Source organism: Triplophysa dalaica, chromosome 17 (genome assembly GCF_015846415.1).
Source record: "Triplophysa dalaica isolate WHDGS20190420 chromosome 17, ASM1584641v1, whole genome shotgun sequence".
NCBI classification, from domain to species: domain Eukaryota; kingdom Metazoa; phylum Chordata; class Actinopteri; order Cypriniformes; family Nemacheilidae; genus Triplophysa; species Triplophysa dalaica.
This window is the reverse complement of record NC_079558.1, coordinates 18,698,518-18,720,077: the sequence shown is the minus strand read 5'-3', so window position 1 is coordinate 18,720,077 and position 21,560 is coordinate 18,698,518. Positions and strand designations below refer to the sequence as shown.

At 37.6% G+C, this 21,560-nt stretch overlaps 4 protein-coding genes across 5 annotated transcripts in view; 2 read left to right on the top strand and 2 right to left on the bottom strand.

Annotated features, from left to right (window-relative positions):
- The window catches only part of bicc1b (BicC family RNA binding protein 1b), a 57,862-nt gene extending 45,846 nt beyond the window's left edge, over positions 1-12,016 (bottom strand). The window contains exon 1 of one of the 2 annotated variants that reach the window (XM_056770554.1): positions 11,446-12,016. In XM_056770554.1, coding sequence (XP_056626532.1) covers positions 11,446-11,638 — 193 coding nt within the window. In that variant the 5' untranslated portion in view covers positions 11,639-12,016. The remainder of the gene's footprint in view (positions 1-11,445) is intronic. The other variant, XM_056770553.1, reaches the window with a different exon arrangement.
- A 180-nt stretch (positions 12,017-12,196) lies between these two features.
- On the top strand, positions 12,197-15,144 carry zgc:171971 (uncharacterized protein LOC569690 homolog). Its single transcript, XM_056771242.1, has 9 exons — positions 12,197-12,311; positions 12,787-12,943; positions 13,031-13,077; positions 13,249-13,397; positions 13,478-13,605; positions 13,916-14,018; positions 14,113-14,333; positions 14,457-14,609; positions 14,689-15,144. Exons 2-9 carry the CDS (start codon positions 12,788-12,790, stop codon positions 14,827-14,829), a joined length of 1,098 nt encoding a protein of 365 aa, XP_056627220.1. The 5' UTR covers positions 12,197-12,311; position 12,787; the 3' UTR covers positions 14,830-15,144.
- tfam (transcription factor A, mitochondrial) lies at positions 15,088-17,548 on the bottom strand. Its single transcript, XM_056771243.1, has 7 exons — positions 17,292-17,548; positions 16,724-16,851; positions 16,545-16,615; positions 16,330-16,479; positions 16,097-16,192; positions 15,793-15,849; positions 15,088-15,709 (listed from the first exon to the last, which is right to left on the bottom strand). The coding sequence occupies exons 1-7, from the start codon at positions 17,372-17,374 to the stop codon at positions 15,449-15,451; spliced, it is 846 nt and encodes a 281-aa protein (XP_056627221.1). The 5' UTR covers positions 17,375-17,548; the 3' UTR covers positions 15,088-15,448.
- A 500-nt stretch (positions 17,549-18,048) lies between these two features.
- ube2d1b (ubiquitin-conjugating enzyme E2D 1b) lies at positions 18,049-21,323 on the top strand. Its single transcript, XM_056771244.1, has 7 exons — positions 18,049-18,249; positions 19,692-19,755; positions 19,846-19,877; positions 20,149-20,226; positions 20,305-20,410; positions 20,530-20,623; positions 20,819-21,323. The coding sequence occupies exons 1-7, from the start codon at positions 18,226-18,228 to the stop codon at positions 20,862-20,864; spliced, it is 444 nt and encodes a 147-aa protein (XP_056627222.1). The 5' UTR covers positions 18,049-18,225; the 3' UTR covers positions 20,865-21,323.
- The last annotated feature ends 237 nt before the right edge of the window (positions 21,324-21,560 follow it).

The following is a 21,560-nucleotide window of genomic DNA, read 5'->3' as shown; positions in this document are numbered from 1 at the left end:
GCTTAACTACTTTCAGACATTTGGAAAGAAACTCTGTGATCCATACAACCACATTTACAATGCTTCAATGAAGTGTATCTTTCCTTCTAAGCCACACGAGATGAGAAAACATTCCAGACATAACCTACGTATACTGTTTAGTTTTGAGATGTTTGAGAACATTTGATTTAGATTAAAGAAACATCACAGTCGACATGATGTGTTCATCACTTCTCATAAATGAATCATTTACATCAGAGACAACTTGGGTGTTGTTTCCAGACCGCAAAATCAAACATTAACCAAAACAACCACCAACAGACAACTTTACAGAATGTCAAAATACCTCCGTTCAAATATTGTTTAACCAGACCGTGGCCTATATAAATAGACACAAGCTTTAGAATTAGGGTGTCCAGAAATTCGGACAAATGTGATGTGTTTATTTATATCCAGTGAATTATAGGGAAGTTCTCAGAGCAGATTGACTGAACATGACCACAGACTGAATCAGACACAAGCCTCTCTGACATACTTTACACAGTTTTATTCTGTTAGAGAAAAACAGTTACTCATTTCTCTGTAATTGGCCAAGAAAAAAAGCCAAACAGGATCTAATGGATTTATGAGAGCGTGGAAAGCTTTCAGGAAACTTTTCATAAACAGCACCTTCTTCTCTGAAAATAATGCTGAATAAAGCTGAACAGATTCATGTTCTTCTCAAAACTGATAAAGCTAAAACACATCAATATGTTTTTTTACACTGTAAACCAGAATGTTCAAAGAAATTAAACAGTTAAATTAGTGTAAACTTAATATGACATAAAACATTTTTAAAACTTTTGAGTTAGTCCAACTTAACTTCAACAAGTTAATTCAAGACGATTTGTTGAGAATGAAATTCAGTTCCCATCATGCTTTGGGTGAGACTGCATTAGGAGATTGATATTTGAAATGAAGTGTTATTTTAAGAGTTTTTGGAAAGGAGAAGTCTTGTTAATGATGAATGTTCAATTATCTTGGATCTTGGTTTGTTGTATTTTTTACTTTTAGGGTGACCGTCGTTCAGAAGAGTGGTGCTTATGCTTAGGTTTTGGGAGGCGTGTGTGTGAAGGATGTTTGTTAAGGGATGATAAAGGATGGTTTTTTTAAGATCTTTCTTTTGTTTAACTATAAATAAAAAAAGGACTTTGCTAAATGTTCAAAATTAAAAGGACTCAACAACAGTACAACAATCTCAAAACTTAAACATCATAACTCAATTTCCCAATTTCGGGTTTACAGGAATGCCATCTTTCCAGGACGGAAGTGCATTTTCAAATCTTAACTGAAGATTATTAGGGCACACGGTTTTTAAAAAGAGAATGACCCACATTGCTAAACTATTGACAATAAATGTGGAGATGGTGGTCTAGTGGGTTAAACCACTGAACTGGTAAATCAAAGGTTGCTGGTTCGATCCCAGCAGCCACCACCAATGTGTCCTTGAGCAAGACACTTTACTCCATGTTGCTCCAGGGGGATTGTCCCTGTAATAAGTGCACTGTAAGTCGCTTTGGATAAAAGCGTCTGCTAAATGACTAAATATAAATATAAATGCTGCAATTTTTCATTACAAAATAGGCATTGTTATTACGTGTATAATGTACAAAACACAAAGGGATTAATGTGATGATGTTGTACTTCCATCCCAGTCTCCCCATTAGTCCCACCTCTAGCGGCTCGTGTTTTTCCTGGAAATTATCGCACAGCTGTATCTCTCTTTTATAAATTTGATCAAACTAAACACTCTTCCAAGATACAACATACGCAATACTACTGTATACGTACTCAAGATTAATATAAGACTGGCCTGTGATATGCGATCTGTACGTTTTTTTTTCCAGAGAAACCAAATTAGAACATAACTTGTCTAGTACAGTTAAAATATTTAAAGACCCCAAGAAGTCAAAATTACAGTTTTTGGCTTTGAGTATAGATACGGATATCCATGAACGACTGTGCTTCAAACCATTGAAAAAACCCACAGTTAGAAGATAAAACTATTTTAAATTAAGTCTTGCGCTGTAGCCAATACAGATCAATGATTTTTATGACATCACTCTGCATGCTGTGAGGTCAACTAAATACTATTTGTTATTTTAAAAGGGGGAGGAGCTTCCCAAACTGCCCCACCCTAACTTCATCAACTAACTAACATTAACACAACATCCTCTTAAAATGAAAGAAAGGAGAAATCTCATGACATATTTCTATCGTTGCCCACTTGAGGCAGTATGTTACTGTGATGTGAACACAACACGCTCAGATTGTTGAAATTTGTTCACCTGAAAGTAGATTCAGCTGATTTTACTCCACACGGCAGGACAAAAAAAGCAACGGTTTTGCTTGAATATAAACGCTTTAAAGACAGAAAGCTCCGTGTCTCAGTGCAGCCCGCCAACATCATCCACATCTCTCCACAACAGCAGAATAAATCAATATACTCAAGACCAAAGACAAACATCCCTCTTCACATACAGGCAATCAAAACAATATCACTGAATTACTGGCATAGGTCACATACACTCTTATCCAAGACAGATTGGTTTCCAAAAACAGATTAGTGACCCAAAAGTCTTCTTTGTGACTAGATTTCTTCTCTTCTGAGTGAAATGCAAAACTGAAGAATGCCAGGGCTGCCAATATCCTCTCAGGCAAGGTTGTGGTTAACCACACTGTAAGCAAAGAAAGCCTCTAGGTTACTGAATGTGGGGTTAGGCTACACCGGTGTAAGAGGGGCTCTACACAGCTTCAACACACCCAAGGCCAACTATAGACCGACAGAACTTAAAGCTAGAGCTAGAAACATAAATATGTCATGAACAAGATTTCTCACCCGCACATAAAATCCAATTCCAGCTCCAAAGAGGGTGATGTTACCAAAAAAATGTATTTCGACTTTCTGATTGTAATATTGTACGCCACTGTGTAGACAGTTTGTTACACATTTCGATCTTCAACATATAGGTGCTTGAAAGGCTCTTCACAGCGATGCCAAAGAACAATGTAGTCAAAGGTTCTTTAAAGAACCGTCTTCTTACCTTTTAATAATCTTAAAGGTAGAGTTTGTAAGACTTTTGCAGTAAAATATCCAAAAACCACTAGGCTAATGTTGTATTCTTTTTTTTATTGTATCTTATTGTATCAATTGTTGTATCTAGTATTTACAATATCTCAAATGTTTCCAACTGCTTTTAAATCCTGAGAAAATCATCATTCTAAACAGTGAACCGGGGCTGTTTAGTCGCCTGTCAATAGTTTAGCAATGTGGGTCATTCTCTTTTGGGAACCATTTAGATAAAAAAAGGTTCTTCTGTTTTATCAAAGAACACTTTGATGCACCTTTATCATTTTTTAGGGTGTAGGTGATTTCAGTGACAATGTTATAGAGGACAATTGTTTTGGTTCCCAAAGACTTTTTAGTTTAAGCAATTCTAGTATTAAAACCTGTATGAAGAACATTTTGTGCAACATGTTTTGTGGGTGTTTCATTCTTTGTTGACCTATAAAGCCTGACTAATAACTTTTCTAGAATCATTGATTTTCAAGAATGAAGGAGAGGGACTATATACATTCAACATTTACAGGAGAAATAATCTTGATGATTGGCAGAAAAAAATGGTCCTTCTGAGTCTGTGTGCACATTCTGATGAATACAAATGTTGACAGATGGCTTTCCTAAGACAAGTTACATCAACGTGCTTTGAGTTAAATGATTAAGTTTGCAATTCACAAGGTAGATGAATTCTACATGATGATTATAATGATATATTATTATTATTACTGAAGGAAAGTGTAATTGTCATGGTTATGAGTTTGTAGTTTCATACGAGCTGTAGATTTAAGGCGATCTCTTTCCGTCCTGGCTCTTAACTCTGGGTTTCCCCAGTGGGATTGTATCTTATATTTGTGCACTTGGAATTGCTCATGATAAAAAATGTGTGTATTAAACACATAAGTCATTACGCTGCTTCAACGCTAACAACAGCCCGCCGTCGCATGGAAACCACCAAACAATCGCACAGATGTGTAATGATGTCGATCCAAGCGTTCAGCTAGATCTGTGGCCTCATCATTGTTGGCCGCGTAATCGTGAACTTTCTGCTTGATGTCATGGAGAGGTTGCGTAATGCATACGACAGAAGACGCGGTCTGATGCGCAAACGGTGGCACGATAAATTCTTAACAGACGACGAACGCTTTAAAGCCTCAGGGAGCATGAGCTCATGAGGTTTGTGACGTTTAACACATGCAGCGCAGTCATCTCATAATCACGCAATGATGAGCGAACACTAAGTATTCTGCAAGTCAGTATTTGTTTGTTTGGCCCGGTCAGTGTGCTGTTAAGGGCATACATGGAGCCATTTTGTTATCATGTGATGAATATAACAGGAAATGACATCACAGATGAGACCTTTAGGGAACTGAATGACTGTGTGTTCCATATGATCAGTCTATTAAATATACCTGATGTTTGTATGAAATGTCACAATTATTCGAGATCTTCAAATTGTGAAAGCTACAAAGCAGATTTTTATAAGAGAATGACCTCATGTATTATTGAACCTCAAAAAGAGAAATCATTCCAATCAATTCAAGTTTGAAGTGTGTCTCCAGGTTTCACATGTCCCAGCTGAGCGTGAGTGGGTCTGAATGTGAGCGTTCTGTGGATGAGGTAAATCTATACCATCCACATCCACATTGGTCTCCAGCAGCAGCAGTGTGTTGATCAACCCAACCAGTATCAACAGCTGTGTGTCCTGAATGCTGGGATTCTCATCTTTCAACACCAGCGCTCAATGGATTTGCTTTGGGTTCAATCACAAATTCATGATGCTTTCTTTCTGATGTCATTCCTCATTTCCGGTTCATTTTCCCATTCAAATGACAACAAAATGGCTTCCTGCACGTCAATCACACCAGAATTGCTTTACTTTACTTTGGTGAAAAACAGCTTTTAAAATTTTACTTCGCTGCCATTTGCTAGAGAAACAAGAACAAAACTTTTTCAACATATTGTTGCTGTCCATCTGAAACCTTGTATGTCCAAATTCACCAAACTAACACAGATAAAACACAAAACTTTTTCAATGATTACACACTGCGTCGTCAAAGTTGACGAAAAGTTTTATTGGTTAGAAATTTGCGAAAACCAGTGACAAACATTTGCCAATGTTGGGCAAGTTACTCTGAAAAAGTAATGAATTACTAGTTACTAATGACATATTCTATAGTGTAATTAGATTACTGTACAGATGACTCTCTCCAAAAAGTATTTAATGACTTATTACTAATGACTTTCTACATCCTATATCAACCTTAATTAGTTCAGTGATTCAGTGATAGACGTGAAACAGCTCTTAATTCATTCAAATAAATAATATTAAACTACATAAAGTATTATTATTAACTGACCAAAGTAAAAAAGCACAGTTAGAGTTAGAAGTTACTTTAAAGTTGGAATTTGAATTTTGATGTCAATTCCACTATTGCACACACAAGTATTAAGTTTAATTACATCAGAAGTAACTGTTATTAAATTACAGACATTTTTTTAAGTAATCTCTTACTTTTATAAAATTACAGTAACTAATTACTTAGTAACTAGTTGCATCCAACACTGCATAAAGGTGACTGATATAAAAATGATTTATGTAAAAATATGAAGATATGAGGATTCAGAAAGACCACATATTTCAATAATGCGAATGTGTTTCTTCATAAAGCATGTTTGAGTATTCTTAGCATGAGCCTTGGTCTGATGCAAACATCTTGCTCACATGTCTTAGCATCAGTTCTTAAGAAACCGTATGAAGAGATTATCCCCAGGCAGTTACATATTTGGTATTTTTTCTTCGTGTTTCTAATCTTTCAGTGTGATCGCATTGGGATGTTTGCTAAAGAAAAAACAGGCAACAACACTGCCAAAGCTGGGAAAACCTTGTGTTACGAATGTTTGAAATTAATCAAGAGGACCATCTCAGACTTAACAAAACATTTAAAAAAAGGGTCGTGACGGATTTCTTTCTGTGAAAATTCCAATCCTTCAAATTAAAAATGGAAGGTTATTTCTCTCTTCGACATGAAAGGAACAAGTATGGTTGGATTGCAAACCTTTTGTTTGTGACTCGTGATAGTCGAGGTGGTAGCTGCAGTGTAACGGCTCGTTCTTTTCCTTGTCATAACAAAGTCTCGGGTCCGAGCCAGCATTTTTTAAAACAGAGACTCTCAACAGCTGCAGTGAATTATGTGCTGTGAGCTCTGGGACTCTTCCGCCCACCACCTCTCGAGGGTCCTTCATACCCCAACAACACAAGCCAGGCTTCCTGAATGCTCCCAATACATTCGACCACCCTTCACAGACTTATTTCCATTCTCTTCAATGTTTTTTGGCCAACACTATAGTTTTCTAAGCAGCAACGGAGATCTTTTCCTAAAGGATCGGCCGATACACTCAAAACCCACGGCAAGATCACGCCTTGTTTTTCTATGAACTGAAGGCCGAGGCGACTGGTCTCAGCAGTAGTTCTCGGGTAGAATGCCACGTTTACCCTCAACAGAGGAAAGTGTTTCCCTAGGCCTCAGTCCAGAGGACAGTTAGCCCCGAGCACATTCTTCACCAGACTCACTTCCGTCCCTACACTTTCATCCCACAGACTACAAAAAGATGAAGTTTTTAACCAGCCATGCACACACACATACACCCAGAACACAGTTTGCCAAATTACACTTAAAGCATTATAGAATGATCTCCATAAATAGAAGACCAGTATACTGTCTCTTAGAACCAATGACCTCCAAAGAAAAATAAGAGTTTTGTGGTGTGGGTGTGTAACACTGTGTACTAAGCAAACATGATGTGACACCGTATATTTTAGAAACTTCCTGAAATTGAAACCACAGTCACTTGTTGCGTATAGCATCATGGATGGTAAGGACAAAAACTCTGAACACGGAAATACACTTTTTCTCACGTGTCCCTGTGTGTCTGGTTTTGATATGGTGTAAGCTTTATCTCTTTGTGAGCGTATACCTAGATGTGGAGTTTTAGCAGACATGTCTAAATAAATAATTCACTTTAAAATGTGTGTAAAAAAATAAAAAATATTTATTATTAATATGAATAATTTTTTTATGAAAATTATTTGTTCAGCCTTTTTAGCTAAACTGAAACCAAAACAAGTATATTCAAAGGCTAAATTCAAATAAGACGATCACTTTGAATCTTATTGCTTCCAACCTAATTAGTGCGAAATTTCTTAAACAACTAGTCACAAGATAAGAGAGACGCGATGAGATTTAAAGTTATCAACCCATCATTTTCTCTTACCAATGTATTGTTTCACTTCACAGGAAATTTAGTAATCATTTGGATTACTGTTATGATGCAGGTGTGCTTTTCAAAGCTTGATAAATATTTTTATATAAATCTGTATTAAAGGCGCAGTGTGTCATTTTTTTGAGAATCTATTGACAGAAATTAAATATAATATAAATAACAATGTGTTCAGATGTGTATAAAGATCTTACATAATGAAGCGTTGTGTTTTTATTACTTTAGAATGAGCTATTTCTATCTAAATACACTACGGGTCCCCTTACACCAGGGGTGTCCAATGTTGGTCCTGGAGGGCCACAGTCCTGCAGAGTTTAGCTCCAACTCGGCTCAACACACCGGTTTGGAAGTTTCAAGTCTGCTTTGTGAGACCTTGATTAGCTGTTCAGGTGTGTTTGATTAGGATTGAAGCTAAACCTTGCAGGACACAGGCCCTCCAGGACTGAATTTGGACACCCCTGCCTTACACGGAATTCACCATGTTGTTTCTAAAGTAGCCTTAAACGGATAAACTGCTCTACAGAACACGTTTCTTAAATACGTCATCTCCTTCAGCAAGAAGTGAAAACGTGATGACATCTTAGTCCTGTGTCAGCCACCGTAGTGTTTCGAAAGGGAGGGGGGAGCGCTGGAGTGAGCCATTGGTTGTAATTTACAACCTCGCCACTAGATGCCGCTAAATTCCATACATTGGACTGTTGGATCTTTAACATTTGAACATCTTTTTGCACTAATTTTGTGGAATCATATTCTCTATAGAGTAAGAATATCATGGTTCAAGGTTGTGATGTGATTTATCCATAACCCTTCGATATATCTCACCAAGAAGAAATACGCCAACCCAGAAAAAACATCTGCACAGTAATGCCAATGAGCTATTTAAAAATCAGTTCTTAACAAATCTTTTTAAAGCAATCTTCAAACAAAATAAATAACTTTTAAGGGTATACAAATATTCGTCTGATGTTACACATGCCATAAAAAGCAAAGTGTTTTAAGAAATCATTGGCCTACAGTGACAGATTTGGAACTCTACAGAAATGAAGAAATCCATCAGTGAGAGAGTTAAACAAGCCGAATGATTCCTCCCTGTTTGGACGACTTTAACAGACCACTGATGGACTGCAGTTTTTGTCCCAGTGTGACTCCCTGAGATTGAAGATGTTCACTCGATCAGATGAACTGCAAAGACTTGTTGACTGCTAGACAATTCACTGGACATTTTCAAGGGCATAATCTCTGGATAATAGTGATAGACCAATAATTGTATTAATGGTCGACAATTTGGCCACCCTGTACAGCACATTAGCATTTTATTCATAAAACTGAAACTAAGATGTAAAGCAGGCATTTGCCACAAGTAATGTAATATAACCACCATAAAATGGGTCATGTAAAGTGGATGAGATTGAAAAAAATTTCAATTGTATTTTAAATTGTTCAAGTATCAATAGTTATTAAAAACATTATTTAAAATATTTGATTCATTTTAAGCCATGTTTAGCTGCACACACTTAATATAACATCACGTATGCACCTCTTCATGCGTTCCAGTCTGTTAATAACTAGGCACGTAATACACAATAATTGTTCGTTTAGATTCACCAATGTAGCTCATTTACTCATTAAATTGAATTTGTGTTATATCGGCCTCTTATCAGCGAATCGTCCACAGTGCTTTCTTAACCTTGCCCATTAAAAAACCCTATCAGAAGACCACTACTTGATCATCTCTTCACCACAGAATACTTCATGATATCATCATATGAGACTGCCGAAAACATAATAATGTAATTCTAAGTATATTTAAACTTAGTTGACATTTAAAGTTAAAGTGAGAATGAGGCCAAAAGGAAAACAATGCCATACAGAAGACTGCTTGTGTAAGCTCACTCAGTTTAGAAACAAAGCATACTTATGTATTTTGAGGGCTTCTTTTCTGCCGATGACATTCAGACATGCATAACAAACAAATCACTACTCTACACAATCACACACAATTTAAATAATATGGAAGTACACTTTATGTGATTCATTATCGATTCGAGAAAACTCCAGAATGGCGGTGTTCTTATGAGCCAGATAAAACAGATATAAAACGACATGATTCATATATGTTCCCATTCAAGATGAATGTTTCTTAACTTTTCTCATTATATCTGAAAGACTGAGTTCTTTTGGAACACACACCTGTGATGTGAACATTTCAGAAACATGCAGCCAATTCTCTGAACTTGTCGCTGTTAAATATCAAGATTAAACTCATAATATATGACAACAAAAAAACAATGTTATTCACTCTCTCTCAGCCTTCGAGTTCTTCTTTAACAAAATGACACCGTGTGATGATAACAGTTTATCATTACTGCTGACAATAAGCTGACAAACTGATCTAAAATGCTGGAATGTCTACTTACAGCAAAGCTTTGTACTTTGATGGATCTTAGTGTAATGCTTTTAATATTTAGCTCACAAGGTCACTGTATGTTCTAGATCTCTATTCCCGAGTTATCCTGAGTCTGTACCATGTTAGTTCATGTACAACCCACATAAACTCATCTGTACGTCTTCCAACGGAATGCTAATATCATTCGGAACCATGAAATACTGTCCAAAAACATCCCATGAAGAGATGCTGAATGACCTCAGCGGGAAGGATTGTTGTGGTTGACTGAACCTGGTGACTTTGTCTGTGTGTGTCGCCGGTGTCCCTTTCCAGAGTCAAACTTCCCAACTGAAACCCACGAGTATATAACATGGAATGCACGACCCGAAGAGCATCAAAACATTCGATATCCCAACAGAGCCATTGAGGATGTGCAGCTCCTGTCCATAACTCTTTCTCTTCAAGAAATCCACTCGAATCAAACGTGATCAGGTCATTTTTTTGTTTCTTTAGATGTAAATGACTCATTTTCTGTCTATTATTAAGAATATGTTCAAGCATACAACATACATGAAGGTTAAAGGGATGGATTAGCCAAAAACAAAACATCGTCATCATTTATTTCTCCTCATGTTGTTGTTAACCTGCATGTGACTCTTTCTTAATTGCAACACAAAAGAAGATATTTTGTGAAATGTCTCGGTCAAAGTTTCGAATGACACAAGGGTGAAAAAATGCTGAATGAATTATGAGTGACCGTGTGCACATCCAAAAACAATTTGCGGTACATGTGCAGGAGAAAAAGATAAAGATCATTAAAGAAATAAATGTTATCCTGCTAATGACCTGTCCAGCCTTTATTACTAAAGTCTAAAGCTTACATTTGAATATCTGGACATTTAATAATTTTCCATATTAATTTCTATTATATCCTCAACCTTTGTTAAAACTTTTTTCAGAGAGCTTACTGTACTGAAATGACAGTGTAAGACTTTAAGTAATGAAGAAAAACACAATGAATTCAGGCTAATGTCAAAAACAGAGCTGTTTTAACACTGCCCCCTATTGCCATTCAGAATACACACACACCATCCCATCATAACTCTTACTGTACTCATGTACAGACAAAACATGGATAAATATATACAACACTACTCAATAAGAATAAACCCGATAGGCTACATCACGAAATGTTATAAACCAAACAAATAACTCCCCTTAATAAAAGCTTATTAATCTTATGTTTTGTTAGAAATGATCTTTACATAAATGAAAATGATCTACGAATGAATTTAAATAGTGAACTGTACTTTTATCAAGCACTGTGAGGTTTTCTCTGTATCTCTGATACATTCGTGTGTTATTGAGGGATGGAGCCCGATCCTTATGGAGGACTGATAGAGATGTTTTTATCCTCCAGTGTTTTTAAAGTTCTATGTTTTCACGCCACGATCTGTCTAAACACATATCGCACAGCAAAATCATTGAAAACAAAGAATTGCAGCCTACGTGTCAAAATAAAGTGAAGGACACAGAAGAAACAACAAACTGGAGTTAATGCATTATACCACATTACTGCTCAAGTGTGTGTTTAACTCAACAAGACAATGACTCACTTTTATAAGTGTGCTCGTTGTGTAGTACTGTGAGTTTCATAAACTTTATAAAGTGTTAAATGTTCTTGTAAAAATAAGAGTTTTACCTAAAAGCATGATCTCCAGCTTTTTGCGGTCCACTCGAAACCTCTCCTCGGTCCACTCGGGGTCCGGCGGCGCGGCGGGTCCGGTGGAGTCATCCTCAGACCCGGGCAGAGGAGAGTCGGCGCTGCGCTCGCTGTTCGAGCCCGGGTCAGACTGCTGTGAGTATCCGCTGAAGGCTTCACGCTGAGCGGCCATGTCTGTCGCAGAGCACCGCTGACTCGCAGCTCTCAGATCATCCTGACCGCGGGCTCTCCGTTAAGTTACTCGAAGTGACCGGAGGGGAGCGGAGGAGAAAGTGAGACCAGCGCCGCCCTCAGTGCAGCATCAGCCAAAAGATGATCGAGAGAGTCACAAAACCTACCGAGTCGTCTAACTAGACAACATCTGTGTAGTGAGCTGTCTGCCTAGACAACATTCTCAACACGAATATGTAACAGAATAGAATACTAACTTTTGAGACAGTTGTATTATTTTATTATAGGTTACAAATGTGTATTTATTGTTATAAATGCAAACATGTTCTCGACTGTGTCGTCACACGTCATGTAAGCATGACATTTGTTTGCATGTACACACAAAGACTTTTCCTTGGTAATTTCCCATACGCACATCTAAATACACAAACAAGACACCGAAAACATCAAATGAAAATTAAATGTATATTTTTAATATTAATTGTACTTTCTCATAAAGGAGGAAACACATAACAATAAAGCGCGTGTGGTGTGTGTTTTATAAAAGGTTTGTGAGTCTGTCATGTTACCGGTGAGGCGCGGTCACGTGACCCGTGACTGACGCTTCTGGAGCACGTAGCCGTTAGCTCGGCTAATATTACAGATGCGTCTAAAGGCGTTTACACAAATTTCAAGTACGTATAGTCTTTGTTTTCCTTTATATCTACATTATTGCGTCTTTTTTGTAGATTTACAACCCATCGTAAGCGGCACCGAGTCGTGTTAAAAGCTGCGTTGTATTAGCTGTGTTGACAAACAAGGAGGCGCGCGCAGCGTCCTTTCGGTGTGAAAACGTGTTGTTGCACATAATTAAGCATCAGATTGGTGCACTGCCTGTGATATCTGCTGACAAAATATAACATTTCCCTGATAAATGCAAATATGAACCGTAAGATGTTTACCAATAAAACCAGTAATTCCTTTATGGTGTTCTAACGGTTCTTATGCACCAAATAACACACCAACATCACACAGACCCTTATAGGTTTCATCAAAATAAGTAGTGTAGCTGTTACAGCCATTGACATTTTTGACAACATTCTTTTGTTCATTTCAGCTGTAATGTTTAAGGAATAGTGTCTTTTTTTTAACACATGTATTTTTTGTCAGGATGTCTGATCATAGTGATGGGGATCCAGAACCGAGTTTCAGATCATCATTTGCTCTGGGTAGAGGATTTCCGGGCCGGATATCTCTGAATCCCCCTCCACCGGGCAGATTGACCTCCCTGCGCTCCAGAGATCTCACCCTGGGTGGATTTAAGAAGGTTGACTTGTACAGCTCATCGTCAGTTTATATATCATATATTTTTTATGGACCTGTAATTGACTCCCCAGTTATTTTCTTTCTACAGAAAACCTTCGTACCAAACGTTAACTCTGTGCGCAAAACTAAAGACGAGTAAGTATTCTAGAAACACATTTTATCTGTATCTCTTGTGTTCTCAGGTTAGGTGGGAGACTAATCTAATGTCTTTAGAAAACTCACTGACCACGTAAAAAGTGCACTGAAGTTATTTTGATTAACTCTGTTTTGGCAGCAAACTCACCCGTAACTCTTGTCTTTCTGGAGGTTACAGGAGGAGACCCACACAGCACCGAAGAAGGAGAGAAGAGACAGAGATGACAGACAGAGAGAAAGAAGACGACGGGAAAAACCCCAGACGATTCAGTCTCACTCTATATTTGAACAGGGTCCTGCAGACACCTACAGAAAACCGGGTACGTTTACACACCACTGACTCATAGAGAAAGAATCAGAAAGATTTACATTTCACTCGCGTCTGGTTCCTCACCTGCAGGTAATTGGGGAGGCTCGAACCCGAGCAACTGTGATCCTGCACTAGTCACCAAGTGTTTTGATAAGGAGAAGATCAATTCTAAAGAGGATGATGATGATGCAATTTTACAAAAACTCCAACGAGATGATGTAAGTCACAATAACACATCGACCCTGACGTACATCTGCTTGAAAAAGTGAACGTTTGTGGATATTATTGTAGAAATCCTCTAGGGAAACACACTGGAAAATAAATATTGAAGACAGGTTCTTTTGATTCCAGCTGATTAGAAATGGCAGGTAGAAAATCTTAGATTTAAGTATAAACAGACATTGAAATAAGGGCTGAGCCATTGAATGTGTTTCAAATAAAAAAGGAAACTGATTTTATCATGGGAATTTGCATTTAAAGAGTCGACTGCTTTTTAATTCTTTTTTTTCTTCTCGGTTTAATGAATAGTTTTTGGATGATCCCGGGTTAAAAAACGACCCAACGCAGAGACCAATAAGGCTTCCATTCCGTCAGGCGTGCAACCTTTTGTCCACAGACGCAGCTAATACATGTAAGTGACTGTGTTTGCAGTGGCTTTAGGAGGTTAGTTCTTATGCCATTTATTCTTAACAAAGCACTGAATCAAGACATTGTGGTTTATGCAGTTAAAGAAGAGCCCGACGTCCTGAAACCGGCCACGTTTGTGACCCCACAGCAGCCAACAGTTCGAGAACTATTTGAGCAGCTTTGTGTTTCAGAGAGGGAAGAGCTGCTGTTCATTCAGCTTCCTGATGTCATACCAGGTCAGCCGAAAAACAGCAGCAGCCCAGAGAAGAAGAGACACGAATCCGTCAAACCTGCAGACAAACGCTCGCCGCATGTTAAAGTAGGATATGTTCACACTGTGCCACTGAGATTTCACAGCTTACCGGTTACTACATTTCCAGTTTAATATCTGTTTCAGTGTTCTCGTGACAGGTTTTAATGCTGTGACGTCTTCATTTCTCAGGATCAAACTGAAAAGACCCATATGCATGTATTGTCTGACTTCTCCGAGGGTCTGATTGGAAAACTACAAATAAGAAGGTCGGGTAAAGTTCAGCTGCTCATGGGAAATGTAACTTTAGATGTCTCTGAGGGAGCCGCCTTCTCTTTCCTACAGGTGAGTCTGCAGGTCATAAACCGGATGCGTTTTATATATGTCATTTACAATAAAAAGCTGATGGTGTTTGCATCCGCAGCATTTGGTGTGTGTGCGGCTGTCAGAGGGGCGCACTGGAGACATGACCGTGCTGGGAAACGTCACGCACAAGCTGGTGTGCTCACCTGATTTTGAAACCTTACTGCAAGAGGCCAAACCCGATTCTCACACGAAGCCCTGAATTTATTCCCCAAATAATATTTCACATAATATTGTAAATAATGTCATGTTTTTATATAAGCTTTTTTACGGAGCTGGCAAGTAGCAACTCATGGTTTGTTGCTGTTATTTAAAATAAGCCTATAGGCTATAGTCCAAACAAAACATCCTGTTTTAAAAGAAGTGGAGTGTAGAAGAACTACTACTATCTCCATAAACAATTTCATGTGGTCTTTAAGAAATGTAACCATAGTGGAGATAACATGCTGTTGTAAATACCTTTTGTTTTTGTAGAAAATGTAAATGTTTATTTTGCAATTAAAGATATCATACAAAAGCTGCTGTTTTCTATTTGGAAAGCATGAGACACAACTCACTGTGGGAGACAAAAAAGCAAAACTGATGCATGTTAAGAAACGGACTTCAGAAAGCAGTATAACACTACATGAGTGGTCACAGGTACTTGGGATCTAAAATATCCTGAACATAATACTGTACTTTAAAGCTGCGAGAAAACAGTTTAATGAAATTACGGGGACCTCCTAAAACCTTCAAGCTTGAAACACCAGAAGTGCTTTAATGGAAAGAATAGAGTCTTTATTCATGACGGAACTGGCCTTTATAACACACAAACACACACCTCACTTCGTGGTGCTCTTCACAGTCTTTTTAGCAGCCGTTCCTGAATCAGTCTTCTTCATAGAGGTTTTCTTTTTCATGGCTTTTGCCTTTAACACTGAGACGCTGGACTTCTTTCTGTCCTTAGTGGCTGTTGCTTTCAGGGACCTCCTCTCTTTTCTCCGAACAAGATCTTCTCTTCCGATCTCCGTCATGTGCTCCTCCCACGACTTAATCTCGTTTTTGTAACGGACTTTGTCGTCTTCTGCCAGCTGTGTGTAAATCTGAGAAAGAAGCAGTGAGGTGAGATACAGCATTCTGATGCTCATCTGAAAGGGAAGATCAGGGCTGTTCAGGTGAAACTCACTTGTTTCTGTGGGATGTTGAGCCTTTTCCAGTCATCAGTCAGTGATTTCATCTTTCCCTGCGAGGAGAAATGACATTCAACACACTTGTTGCCACCAAATCATATTGTGTGAAATCTACAAAGAGTTTGAGAGCATTTCTTGAAATGATTGAGATTATTGATAATAGTCATATTTCTATGACTTTTTGATGATATTTCCCGGTTAGCCATTACCCTGGGAATTTTTAAGTATGTGGCTTGATTTTTGTTTTTGTGACATTGCTTCACTAAATGAAATGGCAAAAAAGATCTCTTATTTCTTCACCTGCATAGTAGATCCTCGTGCTTCCTCAAAGTGTTCCGCCATAAAGATGTTGAATCCACTTCGAGGCCGTTTGGGCTTGCCAAGAGAATTCAGCTCCTAGAGTTAAAACAATATCCTTCACCCTAAAGCAGCGGTTCTTAAAGAAGTATTCATGCGTTTAAGAAGAAACTGTAGTGTTCTCATTACTGGTGGTAAGGCACACTAGTATGTGACTGAATGTGAGGGACACTCGCCTTCTTTCTCCGGATGGCTTTTCGTTTGGCGAGCTTCTGTTTTCTCTCCTCTGCGATAGCAGCAGACTGTGCAGGGGTGAGCTGGGCTTTGTATTCCTGCAGAGCAAGCTTGTACTGCTCTCTAGCTGCCAATGACACTTCCTGAAACGGCTGCAGGTACACTGAATCAATGACACACGTCTGTTCATACACAAACCCATCCAACTCACACGTACCTGCTTCTGTTCAGGAGTGAGGCCTCTCCACTGCTGTGCTATCTTTCGGACGATATCCACATTTTTTATTCCTGAATTTAAAAAAGTTAATTATGGAGGTTAAGAAGTATTTTTTTCTTTTTATAAACGGATATGCAAGGTAACATTGCAAACGCCAGCAGCTTCAGTGATCAGAATACCTGGGTTTTGTCTGACGAAGGTGGGCTGCATTTCCTGCATAAATTTCATATATGCTGTGAGGGGTCTCTTTGGCGGATCCCTGGCTGTGGTGCTAAAACTCTTTATCACCGGAAAGACACATGAACACCTACAATTACAAAATAACAGATTATCATGAATCTTGCTTTATGAAATATAACTATGCTGATATTACTATAGGGCCAGAGCTGCTCAACGCCTTGCTGTCATTACCAATATGCAGTTAAAATGAGAATAATTATGCTTGGTGCTGCAATGTTGTATATCCATGAAAATGCCCCGTTTAAGTACAACGTCCATAAAATGATTTTAACAATCCTTATCCTGCCAAAGTCACTGGTAAAAAGTGAAGAAACGCCGTTTTACATAGCAAATGCCTAAAAACATGGTATTATCATTGTACACGATGTACCCCCGTGTAGCACCGTAACGTCACAGAAAGGCATGCATCAGTTTTGGACAATGCAGGAAGTAACTTGTGCAGTTTTATTATAAATACATTTTTTTTTCCTGAAAAGACACGTGCGAGTAATTTTAGAGCTCGCTCACCTCACAACAGACGCGCTCGAGAACAGTCCCACTGACTTTAACAAAACATTAGCACCGACTGACATTAAGCTGAATGGAGCCATCGTGCACCTGCTGTCACTATCCCAACAATATCGATCAAGTGTTTATTGTATAAAATAGAGTGAGAGTTTAATGAAATAAACGGTTATCTTGAGGAGTTTTCTTGTCTCCTACATTAAAGGCGCCATTCAGCTCTGTGAAGCCAGAGCCAAGCGCAAGGCATCATGGGAAATATTTCGGTCAAATATTCAAAGAGGTACTTTCGATTGTAAGGACAAACAGTATAACTGTATTACAAAGTTGTTTATTAATTGTATTTATATTTACTTTAAGACTCCGTGCATGCGTATTTCACACGAGAGATTTCGAGACAGTACTTTCATACCTTACTATAACACTACAAGCCATCATAGTATAACTCTAATTATACCCATATAAATACAATTTACAGTATTGATGGAATATGAATTATTACATAGTAGAATATTACATGATGAAATATTGGAATATATCCTTAATATTTCACATGACCGAACTCGTCGTTTTTAAATAACAACGAAGCTATATTTTTACATGTATTTAATTTTATTCTACACGGATGGAGACAAGTCAAAATATTATATATTTTTCTTACGAAACAGACAACTGTTCAAATGTCAAGTATCCTTTACTATCAGAACGCACTCAGTTCTAAATTTATATTTTGTTTTCCCCTTCAAAGGGACTTTTGTTTTGCCTTTCTCAACTCCGCACCGGAAGTGAGAGGTCGCTGAGTTACAGCTGTCTCTCTTTCAGTCCCTCACTTGATTTTAAACTCAGGGAAACACACTATTGCTGAGGGTTTTTGTAGCAATAATATCGCAGAGATACATTATATCGCGTAAATCTGGGGCGCCACACACAGTGAGGAAGCATGGCATTGAAGAGAATACAGAAGGTAAAAGCTTTGTTTCAAAATTGCCAAATGATTTCCTTTAGCATGACAACGGTAGCCAAGTTTTTGATAACCTGCTAACGCTTTTTATTTCGATTTACACGGTATAAAATGACATCTATATTTTTAGCTAGTAGAAGGATATTGGTTTATTGTTACTGTACATTATGTTAGGGTGTTTCGAAATAATGTGTAGATTTATTATGTCGACGACGATATGAGTGGATAGTAGCATAACGGGCTAACTAGCGGTGTTTCTCCTTTTAACCATAACCACTTTGGAGTTTACTGGTAGCCATTAAATAGAGATTCTGTATTTAGTTCCCCTTACAGTCAGTAATATTGACTTAATGAGAACGTCAGTCGTCGCTTGTATATTGTTAACCGCAATGTTGTGTTTGTGTGCTAGCCTAGCAATGTACTTCTCCAAGACTAACTATGATATAAACGAGTCATTTTATTCTATCAAAACTCGTACATTCAACATTTATCCGAGATAATTTGCTGAATGTTGTCATTTAGAATATTACACCTGCTGTATTGCGTATTATTATGTGTGTTCACGGTTCGAGAAGGCCTCGATTTGAACAAAGACACCGAGTCTGCTCATGAGCTTCAGCAGCAGCCACAGCAAATCATTTCATTCACTTCAACAAACCACTTTTGTGTTCTTTGTTGAAGGCTCACAGTTGATGTTTCGAGGGACTTTTGGTTAGAGTTGATTTGGTCTAGTTTATACTGAATATGGCCAATTGGTGGTGTCGTTTCTGTTGTATTGGACACAATGCAAGCAATAAAACCGGATTCTCAGAAGCTCCAGAATGACGCCATCAGTTTGGCAGTTTCTGTTTCGCAACACTGTGATGCGCATCGCAAACATCCTTTACCTTGCCAGAGGACATGCAATCAAACCGTGTACGTCTTTTAAAATGAGCCCATATTTAGAGGATTGAAGAATAACTTAAATTGCTTTATTAACAACTATATGATCTACCAAAGGTAACTCATTTTGATATTGACACAAATGAGGTCTGTGTTTTGTCACTTTGCATACGTAGACCTGTTTATAAATCTTCAAGGCAAACCTTTAAAAAGTTAGGTTTAGTTAGTAAGACAATGCACAAGCAGTTTAAAATAAAGTATTTAAAAACTTTCTGGTTACCAATTATCCAAAAAAAGGATTATGTATAATATATATTAATATGACCTCAGGAGCAGGTGTTTAAAAATAATAGAATAAAACAGAGTGCAGTTGCTGTGGCTTTGTTTGTTTGCTGGTGCTGTTTTTTTGTTCTTTTATTCTTTTTATGTGATTTATTTATATATGTTACTTTTGTGTGTATGATATATAAAAACGTATACATACTTTTGATGTGCCACTGAATATACAGACATATGGAAACCTAATTTGCTTAACTTAAGGTGACTATATTTATTTATCTTAGGAGCTACAGGACTTGCAGAGGGATCCTCCCGCTCAGTGCTCTGCTGGACCTGTCGGAGATGACTGTAGGTTAACTGTCAGTCAGTTTTACATGACAACAGATAATATCTGACTAATTAGATTCTCAAAAAACCTCCTCTTTCCTTTCTTTTTAGTGTTTCACTGGCAGGCAACAATAATGGGACCTGTGAGTATTTTCCTCATTTTCTCTCAGAAGTTTGTTTTGACTAATAATACTTTTGAAAGGTGATGTTTGCAATAAACGTTTAGGAGTCATTTAAAAAACAAGTAACTTGTTTGGGGAATAAACACTACTGGCTGGTGAATGCCTGCTTTTGGTTTATGACAATGTCATTGAGTTACATGAGCATTGTATGATGACTTCCTAGGACCCCTGAAATGCAGAATGTTTAGACAAAAACTGAACAGTGCAAATTTTTATTTTTTTCTATTTATAGAGTGACAGCCCATACCAAGGAGGGGTCTTCTTTCTCACGATTCACTTTCCAACAGACTATCCCTTCAAGCCACCAAAGGTATTAAGGGTCCCTGGCATTTTGCCTGCAGTGTTGTCATTAAATTGCATTTTAAGATCACCCTCCTCTTGTTAACAGGTAGCGTTTACAACAAAAATCTACCATCCTAACATTAACAGTAATGGAAGTATTTGCCTGGACATCCTGAGGTCACAGTGGTCTCCAGCACTAACAGTTTCAAAAGGTACAGCGATCAGAAATCATAGTTCTGCAACTGTTTAGTGTTCATTTAGATTCTCTTTCTTGTCCTTTTCAGAAAGTGAGATGTAGTGTTTGTAATCCTTGTTTTCCTCTCTTTCTCAGTTCTTTTGTCCATATGTTCTTTGCTTTGTGATCCAAACCCTGACGACCCATTAGTCCCAGACATAGCACATATCTACAAATCAGACAAAGAAAAGTAAGTAGTACACGCATTGAGAAAAAGTCTTGTTTGACATGTGGAATAGTGCAGAATCTCTTTTGCATTAACAGTCATAGCAGCTCACTGCTGACTCAAAGAACACTTACAACTGATTTTAAATGATTGCTGGTAGTTACTCAAGGGAAAAGTCTTGAGCCTGTTAATCTCATGACCTTGTTTGTTTTTCCGCAGGTACAACAGACTAGCAAGAGAATGGACCCAGAAGTATGCAATGTGAAGACTTAACGGAATTTTTTTTAAAAGTCAAAAATCACTGTAAATTCTAGCATCTAAACCGTAAGATTAGGTTATATTATTAAACATATTGTACTGTTAACATTTACCATCTGAAATGACCAATAATAATAGCTTAACTAGTGTTTTGAAGGGGACTGTGCGCTGCACAAAAGACATTAAGCTTTTTTATTGATTTTTGTGCATTCTGGTCACCCCCACAGTGGTGTTGGGCACTTTGTTTTCTTGTTTCATAAATCCTATTTAAAATTGGCATGATGTTATACAGCTGCGGTTAGCCCCACAAGAGGGCGATTAAGAAATTGAAAACCGTTTTATTGTATCTCTCATCTAACTGATTACATTTTCTTTTAGATATTTTTATTGTATAGTTAAGAGCAACTATACTGGATCTATTTTGTTGTTGTTTTTTTATTTTGCATTAAAATTTGTTTAAAAGTGGGCACTTGTTTCAGATATTTATTTTCACAGTTATTTTGAGCACATGACAGATTTATGATTTAGAATTGTGTATAAATACCCATTTGTTTATTCGTTTTTTCACCTTTAGATTCAGTGTCTCAGATTTAAGTTGAGCATTTATAATATAAAATACTTTACATAAATTGCATTTACAAAAATAATTTATGTATAAATTGCATTTATACATAAATACTTTATGTATTTAAACTTAGAGGTG

Excerpts from the sequence above, each read along its gene's own strand:
- ube2d1b (XM_056771244.1), top strand. The coding sequence starts at position 18,226 with ATGGCATTGAAGAGAATACAGAAG. Across the intron at positions 19,878-20,148 it reads AGGCAACAATAATGGGACCT|AGTGACAGCCCATACCAAGG; the intron begins GTGAGTATTTTC and ends TTCTATTTATAG. Across the intron at positions 20,227-20,304 it reads ATCCCTTCAAGCCACCAAAG|GTAGCGTTTACAACAAAAAT; the intron begins GTATTAAGGGTC and ends TCTTGTTAACAG.
- tfam (XM_056771243.1), bottom strand. The coding sequence starts at position 17,374 with ATGGCTCCATTCAGCTTAATGTCAGTCGGTGCTAATGTTTTGTTAAAG. Across the intron at positions 15,850-16,096 it reads CACGAGGATCTACTATGCAG|GGAAAGATGAAATCACTGAC; the intron begins GTGAAGAAATAA and ends TTCTCCTCGCAG. Across the intron at positions 15,710-15,792 it reads TCAACATCCCACAGAAACAA|ATTTACACACAGCTGGCAGA; the intron begins GTGAGTTTCACC and ends CTTCTTTCTCAG.
- zgc:171971 (XM_056771242.1), top strand. The coding sequence starts at position 12,788 with ATGTCTGATCATAGTGATGGGGATCCAGAACCGAGTTTCAGATCATCA. Across the intron at positions 13,606-13,915 it reads AAAAACTCCAACGAGATGAT|TTTTTGGATGATCCCGGGTT; the intron begins GTAAGTCACAAT and ends TTTAATGAATAG. Across the intron at positions 14,019-14,112 it reads CACAGACGCAGCTAATACAT|TTAAAGAAGAGCCCGACGTC; the intron begins GTAAGTGACTGT and ends TGGTTTATGCAG.